Source organism: Lissotriton helveticus, chromosome 10, assembly GCF_964261635.1.
Source record: "Lissotriton helveticus chromosome 10, aLisHel1.1, whole genome shotgun sequence".
Classification (NCBI taxonomy): Eukaryota; Metazoa; Chordata; class Amphibia; order Caudata; family Salamandridae; genus Lissotriton; species Lissotriton helveticus.
This window is the reverse complement of record NC_136071.1, coordinates 792,329,042-792,342,809: the sequence shown is the minus strand read 5'-3', so window position 1 is coordinate 792,342,809 and position 13,768 is coordinate 792,329,042. Positions and strand designations below refer to the sequence as shown.

Here is a 13,768-nt window from a genome sequence, read left to right as displayed (position 1 = left end):
TGGCCCCATCATAGCCTGGGGTCTGGGAACACTGGGATAAAAGGCGTATGCCTCCACACCTGTGCCCAGTAACAACTGCTTGCCCTGTGGCCCTTTGAATATGTTTCAGATAAACCTTATGTCCTTGTATGGTCTTTTGGTCGAATTAAGTAATATGCTGGACCTTCAAATTAAATCCAGGCTGACGTTATTTACTAACTGAGTCCTATTACATGACCCAAATGTATGAAATTTGATTTGTTATATTTATTGACTTGGGATGCAATCTGTGTTCTTAGATTTGTTACCTCAGTCCTGGAAAACGGTCCAAAAAAGTTGGGTCCAACATCAGGAGTGATTTAGGAATACTATGTATTGTTGTGAATGTACATTAATATTTATGTAGCGTATGTATGTATGTGAGATGCCTATGTACTTATCTACATATGTAGCACACTACACGGAGTACGGTGCATGGTTGGGAGAATGTCTTTGTTTTCAACCTATGTGTGAAGTGTTTGTGTCGTGCATGATGACCACCAAGGTGCAGTTATGAGAGACTGCACTTAGCAGTGTGATGGGTAAAGAAGTTTTAATGTGGGGACACAGTTTGATGTTTAGTAAGCTCACAACTTTTATCATCCCTGCAGTTACCATTATAGTAATTCTTGTTATTGCAGTCCATTGATCTGGTTACCGCAGAGGACTGTTATAGGAGGCTGGTTTAGTATATTGCGCACACTTATTTAATTGAACTATCTTGCAATAATCCAGACAACCCTTACAGTGATTTTAGTGGTCTTAGACAAACATACAAAACTCTCCAAGTGGTAGATGTGGAGAGCAGCCTTCAAGCTTAGTCCAGAAGGAGTGTTAAGCAGCTTGTTTTATCAGACCTAATAATATAGTGTAGGTTAAAAGAAAAATAACCACAGTTTAGTTATACAAATGTCTATTTATTATACACACTCACTAATACATTGGTATATCTCCTACCCAGAAATATAAACACAAATACACCCAATACTTAAAATGTAAACGGGTAAGTAAGCACAAATACACAATCTTCTCCAGGGGAAGACCAAACCATATACTAAAGAAGGGGAATGAGAACTGCAACCAAAGTCGGGACTTAGACCAGAAGCCTCAGAAGAGCTGGGGACCTAAGGAACCACCTGAGGTAAGTACTAAGACTTGAGGAGCTCCAGGCTGATAGCCAGTGAGGGGGAGATGTGCAGCGGAAGCTGGAAGCCAAAAGCCACCACAGAGCTGGAAACCGGGGGCTGCCCCAAAATTGACATTTAGTGTTTCCGACGGCAGCATTTCTGCGGGGGCGCCCGCGGAACGTGAGCGCGCCCATCTGCTCACCCACCTGGGTGGCAGAGCCAGTACGGGGAGACATGCGGCACAGATGAGATACCCCCTGGTTGGAGAGCATGAAGGTCACAGATCAGCGGGGAGCCCTCCCACTGTCCGTGATCCCGGTGCGCGCATTTCCAACCTGACTTGATCACGGCGGCCATCGCGGGACAAATGCAACACATGAACTGAGTGCTTGCGACTCTTGGAGAGCCCCTGCAGAAGAAGTGAACCTGATGGGGTGCAGCACAGGAGACGGTATCAATAGCCCACGTGGACAGCTGGTAAGGAGCAGTGAGTCTCCCCTTCCCTTGCTGAAAGCTGCTGCACACACACCAGCACTTGCTGATGCCTGACCTTAAGATGGCAGCGCCCCAACCTGTGGCACCATAGTGATCCACGGGGGCTGTCTTGGAGCACCCTAACAGCAACGTGGGACCCTTGGGTGGGGCGCGGACACCAGGACCTGTCTACGGGAAGTGAAGCCCACCAGCACCTAAGAGGGGTCCACCGGTGGCGACATCCCCTCTGGCTTGAACGCGACCAGGAGAGTGATTCAGCCCTCACCCGACCACGATCACCCTCCATGACACTTGACTCGGAGATCTTTCCATCTGCAGCTGAGATCTAGACATTTTGACTGACGCCCGGTGGAGCTAACTCGTGAGCTAAAGGGGATATTGATTTCCCTCCTTGCCCATCACCTACCCAGCTGGTCTTTGGGCAAACTCTCCTGCGTCTCTCTTCTGGACCTTTCTCCCTTCTCCTCTTCACCATACCCCCTACCCCCTCCTCTCTACTCTTCTCCTCTTTCCTGCTATTGACTTACGCCCTCACCCGTCCTCGCTCATAGTTCCCACCCTGTCTATCCACTAGACATTCTAATGTGAACTTTCCCTCGTCAGTTGAGACCTAGCTATCTGACTGATGCCCGATGGAGCTACCTGTTAGCTATTGGGGTGATGGGCTGTTGATTCCCTTCTCGGACGTCACCTACCCAGTCGGTCTTTGGGCAGACTTCCGCTCGTCTCTCATGCTGTCTTTTCGACTCTCCTGCCGTCTTTTCCCCTCATACTCCCCCCTCCTCTCTATTTTTCTCACCTTTCTTTCCTCTCCCAATTTGTTGCTTAATTTTTGATGTAATGTGTATTTGTTTTCATTCTCTGTAACATTATGTAGCCTAATGTAAAGTGCTCTGATACCTACGGGTCTAGCCAGCACTATATATAACTCATAAATAACGTTCCTCTGAACTTCTGTTGGACCTTTGACAACGCCCCTGGGCATCAAAACTGTTTGTACTCACCTCGATGCCCTGGTGGAGTTGTCACATGCAGCTAGAGAGAAGTCTGGCCCTGGTTTTACCCCCTCGGCCTTCACCTACCCAGTCGGGGATCTGACATTGTTTTCATTGTTTCTCCCGTTGTGTATTCCCTGCCTCCCCTTGTGACTCAGATTTAAGTGATGTAACTATGTAACCTGTAACTCATGTAAAGTGCTCTGATACCTCCGGGTCTAGCCAGCGCTATATAAAACTTTTCAAATAAAAATAAAAAATAAATTGCTTTGGAGCTCACTTGGCTATGGGGCAATGGCCTCCAAAGCCATTCAAGTGGGCAGTAGATTGGAAGACATTGTGAATGTAGCAGATTGGTCCTCAGAATCCACCTTTTAAAAATGTTTTACTTTAAACCAATTTATGAGGCCGCATCTTTGATGGTAAGTAAGCTTTGAAAATGCATAAACCTTGCCTCCAGGCCTGACCTAGAATAAGAAATGCACTAGTTATAGTAAAGGAATCTTAATTCTACTAAGGAAGCAGAGGTGAGTATTATTCCACCAGGATCATATTGAGAATATGTTGCCCTCCTACTGGGCTGGATTGCAAGAGGTATATTTCTTTCAAGACTTTTATTGATGGAATCCTACCACCTGGGATTAACATTATCACATTTGATGAGGTTTTCCTCATTAAGATATTGTATGTTTCATTATGTGTTCATATATCGTAGGCTCTGATTCCAAAACTGAGTGTTGTGTGAATTAAATTCCTACAGCAAAGAGGAGGAAAGACTGCATGCAACAGGCATATATTTGCATTGACTGACTGTACTACTGTTGGTTAATGGTTGTTATGGACACGTACCAAGGAATCATGGGAGTTGTAGTGTGGACAGTGGTTTTTGTTTAACTTTGAAACTGCTGTTAATACTAAGTGAAGAAAGTTGTGCATAATCCTCGCCTCCGATCATTAATAGAATTAAGTTTCCCTTACTATTGCTAGGAAATGTTTCATTATTGTGATATTATCCGGTTTAAGGTCGTGACAAAACCTAATGTAAAGATGCAGGGTCAACGGCCATGTAATTTCCTTTGTCAATAAGGTCAAAAGGTGTGTAATCTTACGTCCACTGGCATTTTGGTGACCCGATATTCATGGATTGTAGGAAACCTTTGATTCATCTCTTGTTTTAGGGAGAAGACACGTCCAGACGCGCCTAGTGGAACCCAGAGCGTCGTCGCTGAATAGTGGGGACTGCTTCCTGTTGCTGACACCACATTACTGCTTCCTGTGGGTCGGAGAGTTTGCGAACGTCATTGAAAAAGCGAAGGTCAGTGGCCGGCAGAGATTGGATCTGGCAGCGCTTTCCTTTTGCAAGTAAACAAAGCCTCCAGGTGGAGATTTAAGAGCCCCGGGCTGCAGGGATGGGGATGAGTGCACCATATAAGGCCAATAGGGGTGTGATTTATTGTCACTTCTGGAAGGAGCTAATGCCAAGTTTTTTCCTCCGGAGAAGAGACGAAACATGCATTATAAAATGTCAAAAGAAAAATGTCTATAAATCGAGCCGCGTTTTGTGTGGAGGAGCCACCCTTTTGTTCAGGAAAATTATTGTTTTACATTTTACAGTAAAAGCCTTCCCTAGGGTATCCTGAATTCTGATATTTTTCCAAAGGCTTGAACGGGTAGTAAATCCTAGTATTATGTAGTTCTTGACGAGCCTTCTATCAAGACGGGATAAGCACTGAATTGGACGGACAGACACACTCACTCACTCACCACGGTGCAGCCTTGTTCATTTAATAAGCTTCGTTGCCTAGACGGGATATGAAGCGCTATACAAGTGTGATTAGGGCATAGAGTTTAAGTCTAGAACCTCGTTTTTCCCCTTCTTTAGATGCATTTTAATGCTGTTGTCCTTAACACATCCCTAACCAAATTGTGAAGATTACTTGTCCAGTTTTGTCAGATTGTAATGACATAGAAAATTGCATTGTGCATTCGCTTGTACCAGGTTTAATCCATTATGTAAAATATTCGTTTTTTGTAACACAATTGCCCGTGTAAAAAAGATTAGACTACAGCATATGACTGCATTCGTTTTCTTTTTGGCAATGTCTTCCTGAACGTACAGCATAAATCTTTAAATTTACAGCCCTTTTCCAGACACTTCTCCAGCTGTCTTGTGTTGCAGACAGCAATTAAGTGGAGTACTCCACAGGGCTTCAAATGCGCCGGTTTTAAGAATAACTACTTCCAAATGTCAAATCATTTTGTGTTGGATATGCTTAAGATTTCCTCTGCAAGAAAGGGCTGGGCTAACCACTCTAGTCTGTTCTGATTAGAACAGGAATGGATGTATAAAAAATTGTGTGCAATCACTGCGTGCAACAATTTATTAAAAAACAAATTATGAATATATTTTTACTTAATCTCAATGATTGTTTTGACCCCAGATTTTCAATGTTTCCGAGTAGGCAGAATCTCTGAAATACTCATTGAGTGGAAGTGGTATGGACTGGCATGCCGTCCTCGTTTGTATATCCAGGGAAAGGGTCAGTTTCCCCCCTGCACACCAGACCAGCTGTAATTTCACTTCAATCCCCACTCAGGATTTCCCACGCTCAGTATTTGAGTCTGAACAGCCACGTGGTGACCTATGCAATGGGCCTAAATGCAGAGGCCAATCCAGTTGATTGTAGGAGTGAAGGGGCGGTCAGCATTTGCCTTGTCTCTGCACTTAATTCATTTTTAAAAAAAATCAAGGGCACAAAGCTTTTTTTAGGCACCCGTTGCCATTGGTTCCACTTTTCAGGCTGTCTTTCAGCGCTCCTTAGCGAAGGCATTTCACACATGAGCACTGACTTGTCGGTATTTTTATTCTACTAAATATTCACGCTCTGAATTTAGAAAAGTATATTTTTTCTCCGTCAACGGTTTGGGGCATTCAGAGTTTCAGGGATACTTAAAAATAAAGGTGCTGCTGGAAAGCATTCATAAACTAGGACCTTATGTGGTCAGAGCACCTAAATGTCACTGTTTCCAAATGTCATGGCTGCAAAGTCTAGATTCCACCTCAAGCATCTTATACCGCCCTATTCTTCCTGTTTCATTATTTCGCTCTTACAGGTTATGCATTCTTGATTTTCCCCTTACTCATTGTTTTGTGTCTTTCTAAAACTTCTTTCTACCTTTCTCTCTTGCTCTGATCAAATTCGGATGAAAATCAATAACTTCCTATCCCCCAAAATGTGTCCCATTGTCCACCTCTTGAAACCACTGGGAAAAATATTTAATGTTCTCCACCCAAAAATGGTTTTCACCTGCCACAGTGCGCGCTCTTCACGCAAACTTAATTAGTAATTTGTTTCCGCTACTTCTACAACACCCCATGTTTTTCTTTTTTTTTGCTAGCTCCATTTTTTTGCTAGCATTTGTAATACTTTCACGTTTGAATTCAGCTTTATCTTTACAAACGGACCATTTTACACATTCATGAATGTTCTGGCATTTCCTGGCCTGTTTTTTCATTCGCTTTCTCAACAGGTTTTCCTTGGAAACTTTCAACATGTTTTGACCACAACATTATCCGCACTTATCCTTTGGCCATATTTTATTACTTTCTAATTTGTGACCAAATAAAACCCCAAACTGCACTCCAGTCTTAAATTTCTTGTACTTTGTCAACAAAGCAACCCATTCTGAATTTTAATCCATTTATTTTTTCCTCTTAATCTATGCATCAAATACTAAACATGAACCGTTGAGGAATCTATGGCAGGCACGACTCACTACCTCTAGACGCTCTCTCCCAATTACAATTTGAGTAGTTCCATTTTTGCATTCTTGAGCTCACGGTTCACATAGTTTTTTCATCAAATCTCATCTCCAACTAACTAATTCATAACTCCTCTCTCCCCGATCGATCTATTCATCCAGCCTAAAACTGAGGGTCCTCCTTATCCGCTACAAACTGACCAACCTTTAAGGGAGTGGGGGGACTTTTTAGCATGCGTTAACTACCAGTTTAACATTGGTTGGTATAATTTTCTTCTATAACTTCATCGCAACAATGTAAAAGGTGGTCCAGAGTCTGCTATGACTCTTCATTTCAGATGTACCTTTTTGTGTAATTACTTTTTCTACCAAATAACATACTCTAAACTAATTTTCCATCATTTTCTTGTAAAGAATGCCCATTTTGTGCTTCACTTTTCCTTATTTTTACCTTTGGAGCATTGCCAGAAATGACCCACTATTGTGACTATAGTTTGAATTTCAATACCCAATGGTTTTTTTTTTTTTCGACGCACCATTCCTGTGGCTATTATTTTCCACATCAGTGACAGTCTGACCTCACTTTTATAGTCTGACCTCACCTTTATGGTTCCTTCTTTTCATTCTTCATATTTCAGTAAATTCATATTCATCATTTTCTCTACTTTGACAGCGTATACCTTTTTTTTCCCTGCTTTGCCACAGCTGTCGGCATGTCCCAAGCCTACCTGACCAACGTACTTCACGAACTGTAGAAATTGCTTCATGAAGAGAAAATTAAACCATGAACCATAATTTACACTTTGGTCATTGGTATACATTACTCATTTTGGTCCTTAAAGCCTCCACGTTTATGCGAACATAACCATGTATTTCTCAAGGCAGCTTTCTATGTATACTTTGACCTTTTTGCTTGGTTCTCCAGATCCTTCAGTGAAAGTGTGCTACATGTTGCATTTTGTCTTCTGATAGGCCCAGACTTCTCTTCTTAATTTTTACTGCCCAGTCTCCGAGCAAGCCTCACTGTGTACTGTAGATGGTACTTTAGACCACAGCTGTTTCAACTTATCCAGCAACTCTGCTGAAAATGTATTTAACTATATTTGTACAGCTTCTACCTAGCCAGTTGGCCAATGGAGAACTTTGCCAGTAACGTGGAAATAATTTTTTTTGTAGATTAACAGTGTTCGGTTTGGAGAAAATGAAAACCATCTGAGGCAGACCCTAAAAAAGTATGCTTTAGATCAAAACTAGTGATCCTAGAGTTTAGGCTCCATGTTTCTTAACCAGCTTTACATCTTCTTTCAGAGAAATTGGTGGTGACTAGAGCTGGTGAAATCCCCCTGCCATAACGATGCTCCCGGATAAGGGATGTGCTGAATCCGCAGCCATTGAACTATATCAATCGTTCAGCTTGAGCCGTCTCAACAGGCAGCATTGATAATGTTATCCTCAATCCTGACACAGAATATAGCGCACTAACGAAGAAAAATGTAAAAAAATGTAAATTGATACTTGTATAGCGCACTACTCACCCGCAAGGGTCTCAAGGCGCTTGTACGAATACCGCTGTGGAACTCATCCTGGCTTTCCCTGTGAGGTGTCCACTCCTGGGCACCCCCAAGGTGGAGGCCAGGCATCCTTAGCGTTGTGGGGGCCGTTGTGGAGATTAAGCAAGCTATTGCCCAGAGTTGCAGAGTGGGACTCCATGTTTGGAATAGGCACCGAGGCGAGAATTTAATGTTGAGCTACCTCCCCACTATGCCCCCTTGTTCCCCTGCCCTCCACCTGCCTTTGTAAAGCGCTCTGTTATCTGCAAAGATCTTGTTCGCGCTATATAAAACTCTCAAAATAAAATAAAATAAAATATCTACATTATGTGAAAGGTCTTACTAAAACAGCGACTTTTTTTTTAGGCTTCGGAACTTGCAAGTTTGATCCAGACCAAGAGAGAACTTGGATGTAGAGCTTCCTATGTGCAGACCATAGAAGAAGGGATAAATACCCACACTCATGCAGCCAAGGAATTTTGGAAGCTTTTAAGTGGTCAATCAGAATATCAAGGTAAGCTGAAACATAGTATTTTAGCGTTGTCTTCACCGTAACAGAGCATGGTTGTTTTCAGGCTCTTCTGGAGCAAGATACCTGTGCCAGGCCTTTTTGGAAGAAGTCTGTTTGTTCAGGTTCATAAGATTTTACTTTAAGGCATCGTGGTCTGCAGCATGTCTGCATTATCCAGTCATTCCTTCTCGCCCAAAATGCATTCTAATCTCTCACTATGCTTTTTCTGCTGATGTTGCTGGTGTAGTGTTTTGAGGAGCTAGCTTCTTTTAAGAGATGATCCCTCTCGAGCAAATAATTGCATGTGACTTCCAACACTAATTTGGTATTAGATTGAAAGATTTAGAGGAAGTTTCAATTTTTAATGCATAAACTTTTATAGAGCCACAATAGTTTAAATCGCAGTGACCCATAGACAAGTTTCAGCAGATGGGGTTCGATTAAACAGCTGTTATCGTGTTGCAAAGATATTTCTGCAAGATCTCCAGGTGCTAGCTCTGTTAAGTCGTCTAATAGGAACATAACTGAAATTGCTCGTCCAGCACAATAATCCTGAATACTCTGAAATAATTTAATATTTCTTGCCCTCCAACCAACCCGTTTTCAGACCAGCCTCTATGTAACCTGTGATTGTAGAGATAACATAGTTTGGATTTCATCACAGATTTAACAGCCTTTTAGTCTGGTTGGTGCTGTTTTGCAAATGGCTAGGCAATGTTTCCTATTTCTTAAGTGTTTTTCCCATTCTGTTTTATAGTTCTGACTCCGTTAAGAGTATAAAATGCACACCTCTTATCAAAAAGGGAAATAACAGGTCTTAAGTGGCCACTGGTGTGTCCCAATCTAAACACACTTGTCACAATCTCTCATTTCATTTGTGAAGGTGCAAGCCAGAATGCCTGGGTTTTTCACTTGATGGAGAGGTTTATTAATCTGCTCTATATATTAATCTGCTCTAAATGAACATGTAAGATTCTCAGTGTTTGAGACCTTTGCAGAAGATTCCACACTATCCGCTATTGTTGCTGCTGCTGTTGCTACTGTGCTAGTGATATAGTTGCAGCTGTTACGGCTTGTGCTGCGGTTCCTATTGTTGCTGCTGTGGTTCCCTGCTGTGACAAACGAATGTGTCTGCTACAGTCCTGTTGGTACCTAAAGAGTCAGATGGGGACCTGATTCTTTCCATCTGCGTTTGCAACTTAAAATGATTTGTTACTTGATCATCTCAAATAGATAATGGTCATTTAGTTCCACCTATTTTCTCTTGGCATTGTGTTCTGCTAGGTAAGTGGGAATCGCAGATTGTCTCAGGCGTCCCTTCACTGTTGGACATTTTATTGAGATGTCCTGCCAAATTTGATTCAGACATTATTGCCTCCCTTGTCTTTTTTTGCCAGAATTCTTAGATCTACTCTATTCCAGGAGGTTAATCTTACTATGGAATGAATATTTTACTAGTGTTGTGTCCACCGCCCTTCCCCGACCTCTCCACTGTATTTCACAAGTACTTTTTATTAGCACCATAATTACGTTATTAATTTTCTGTTATAAAGAAATTGCTTCTGCATCTTCCAGCACCCTCTTGACATTTTGCTTTCTCCTTGCATAATTTCTTTTCTGGAGGTCTCTTATAATGCATTCGTTCTTCCATCATGGTGACTAAACTATCCCAGTCATTCATAAACTAAGTTGTAATCTTCCGTTCTGTAGCATTGGTGTGTGCAGTGATGACTTCCATATTATTCTCTTTCTTGGTTTGCAAGGAACTGTTGCTCCTCTTTTCCATAGATGATCAAAATGTTAAGACCTGGTCTGTTCTGCATATGTAAAAGAAAGAGGTAGGGTAATCTGGTGGTTTAAAGGGCCATGTGGCAGGAGGCAAGAAATTGTACACCAGATGTGTGGTTTCAGTAAGTGCAATGCTTTAACATTTTGAAAATTACATACAGTGTTATGATGAAGCAGATCATGAGAATGGCAATGAGAAGCAATTAGTGAATTGTCTTTGTTTGCATTTGGATACCTAGTCCCCTCTTGTCATTTCTATTTGGGATATCAGTTCCATTATAAGGGACACACATAGGTCTTTAAGTCCACATCCCTCTCTCACCCAAATATATACATTGGTCCAATCATGGTGCATATAAAAAAAAAAGTCCAAATACTAGACAATACATTAGTAATGGGCGGGGGGAGGAGATCAGAGAAGTGTTTACGTACTCCGCTTGCAAAACAGCGGATTCAATTACATGACAAATGAACTCTGTCATCAAAGGCACATTCTTAGTAGTTTTTTTCTTTACGTAATTCAGTGAGTGCCAAATAGAACATTTGTTGTGGGTAATATCTGAAATCACACATTTAAGAGTTAAGTCGACACTGCTGGCCTCCTCCCCATGGAGGTAAATAGTACTTAAAGTCCATGCCTGATTTTCCTTGTGAAACTGTTTCTTGCAGATGTTCCAGGTGTTCTAGAGATGGTGCGTAGAAGTCTGGAGATCACAGCAGTGTTTAACCTCCAGAGACACCTGTTAGGCAAAAGTATCAGAGTTTCACGACAAGCTAAATTGCTTCATAGGGAAAGGGTTTAATTTCTAGCAGCTTTTCTTCCTTATTAAAAAAAAGGACCTTGCATCAGTTGAGAGTAGGACCTAAACCTCGGCATTTAAGAAACCACAGGACATTTTCATCACAGCCAATTGTATTTTATTCCAGACTACACTTCAGTGGCTGGGGTAATTGAGTACATATCTTGCGCCCAGTAAACTCCAGGAGGGTACTGGGTCCTCACTAAAAGGCATCTCTTTCTCCTTAAAGTATTAGTTTGTGTATTCGGATACTTGCTAGAACTTTCCCCTATGATGAAGTGTCTTAAAACACTTGAGAAATGCAGTAGGCCATAATGGTTGGATTCCCCATGTACAGTTCAGTTACAAATGTTAAAGACCCTTTAAAGTGTACTGTCTGCTAACGCACATTAATCCATGAAACATTTGACCATTATTGAAGTGTTCTTTAATTGAGATAAAACTGCTCTGCCAGAATGAGCGTTTAGATGCTCTAAGTAAATGCCTTTCAAGATTTCTTATAATTCTGCAGATGTTTCACTTATTGCCAAGGATGTTACTCCGCATAATTAAATTGATCATTAGTGGTGGGCAGAATTTGCTAGTCGCGCTACGCATATCTCTTTGAAACGGTACAAAATCTCTGCGGGCATGTCAAAGTTCCGCGTGTTCACGGAAGTGCTTGTTCCGCGTGTTCGGAATGCTTTGTTCCTGTTCGCGAATGCTGTTTGCATGTTCGGGGAGAAATATATCACGAACATGCATTTTTTTGCAATTCCGCGTTCTCTGCGGAACACGAAATTACTCCAATTCCGCGAGCGGAATGGAACTTACCGCCCAGGCCTATTGATCATGCTGGTTGATTCAGATTAAATTAATTTTCATTATTTAATGTTTGGGTTTTCTCTTGGATCAATCTGCTCTAGCGCCAACAGGAATATTTCAAGCTCTAACCTATATAACATGTGCATAGATGTTGTCTATATTGACAATTAAGTGTCCAGTTGCAAAACTAGTGAAATAGGAAATGCAGAATGGTCTGAAATCTAACAAATTTAAGGCTTTGACTGAAATGGGTAAACTGATAAATTATACAGATAAGTAATTGGCAGAGTCCATCTATTAAATCTTGTACTTAAATCTCGGTGCTCCACTTCGAAAGTGTACAGTGAACTCTTTCAGGTCCATTTGTGTATTTAAGTGTTTTCAGAAATTGAAGACCGCAGGTAATATCTTTGGTCACTTGCCTTTAATAAGGATGAAACCATCTTGGCTAGCTAGATGTTACAAAATTGTGAAGAACAACCGATGCATCTGGTGAAGCGAGGAGGCAAGTTCTGCTTCAATTACTTGGTCCTCTTGTCAAGAGCTGGAGGCATGCTGTTTTTCAAGATATGCATGTGAGTAAATGCTGCTGCAATTAATATTTTTGGGAATCATTTACTTGGTGTGTGGTTAGTCTGGAAATCTGGCATGAAACTAATACTTCTAGAGCCCTCTCTTATCCCCCAAGATAACATCACAATATGCATGAAAACATCAACAATCTAGTCTCCTATACTAATCTGTCTTGCAGTACATACCCAATAGATTGAGACATTGTCCACACAATGGAATATTTAGGTTTCTAGAGAATTTGTGGAACGTCTAACTAGTAACGTACTAAAGCAGATTGTGATTGACAGCCACCTAATTTAGGGTATTTATGGAAGAAACCCTGAACTATTTCTTTATAGTGGGAGGTTCACAGACTAGGTCTTTACAACTGAATGTCATGATATATGCCTAAGGTCAGTAATGAGTTTAATATTTAGTAGAAGACCATTCTTTTGGTTGTTTCAAACTTCATACTTGGTTACATATACTGTGATGCAAAGCACCATCTCATGATTAATTCTTTGTCACCTACTTTAGTCTATTTTTGTTATACTTGTCATGTTCGATCCGCTAAGTGTACAAGGGTTCCGAGTTTTGAATATGCTTTAAAGAACCTTTTGTTACTTTACTATGTTTGTACAGTGGAAAACCTAAATGTGTATGCTTCTACATTTTCATATCCATGCTTCCTGAGCAGGGAAGTGTGAATATCTTCATCTTGAGACTTAATCTGCACTAAAAGCTTTCTAGCCTCAAATCCATAAAATCTTGTACCCTCCAGGGCAATTGTTTGTTAAGGTTAAATTCTTGCAGATTCCTCACTTTATGAACATCCCCAGGCATCAGACTGGATGTAAAAAACCTTTTAACCAGCAATGGCTCTCCAGAGCTTCAAGGTGGCAAGGTGATACTGTTTTGGTTTAGTTGACCGGTACAGCCAGCCCGGAAGTAATGGCACAAATGAATATCTGTAAGCAGTCCTTCATCCACTTCTTTAGCTAAATCTCTAGACCTAGAACCATCCCCTAGCTGATATTCCTGCAAAAAAACAACCCCATGAGGAGGAGAAATCTTATTCTCCCCAAATAACTGTCTTGCCCCTGGGACTGTCAGAAGAGACTGGCATTTCCTGACGCCAGGCTATTCCTCCTAGTTGAAGCCAGTTTTTGAAGGGGCGTAAGCGAGACTTTCAAACTTCATATGCTGACCCTTCCAAGATTGGACTTTCAGCAGGCCATGGTGGACATAATCTGCATGACCTGCTCCTCTCTGAGCTACTCTTCTTAATGGGCTTTGGGTTTGATCTTTTGGTGCCTCCAATCCTTGCTTCTACAGGAACCCCCTGCAGTGCTTAAATGGAGCTGGA

General features: G+C 41.5%; 1 protein-coding gene across 30 annotated transcripts in view; it reads left to right on the top strand.

The window, feature by feature from the left end:
- SVIL (supervillin) overlaps positions 1 to 13,768 on the top strand; it is a 761,399-nt gene that overhangs the window by 589,756 nt on the left and 157,875 nt on the right. For all 30 annotated transcript variants that reach the window (XM_078663371.1, XM_078663368.1, XM_078663380.1 and 27 more), the window contains 2 exons: positions 3,814 to 3,950; positions 8,314 to 8,461. In XM_078663371.1, the coding sequence (XP_078519497.1) occupies positions 3,814 to 3,950; positions 8,314 to 8,461 (285 nt within the window). The remainder of the gene's footprint in view (positions 1 to 3,813; positions 3,951 to 8,313; positions 8,462 to 13,768) is intronic.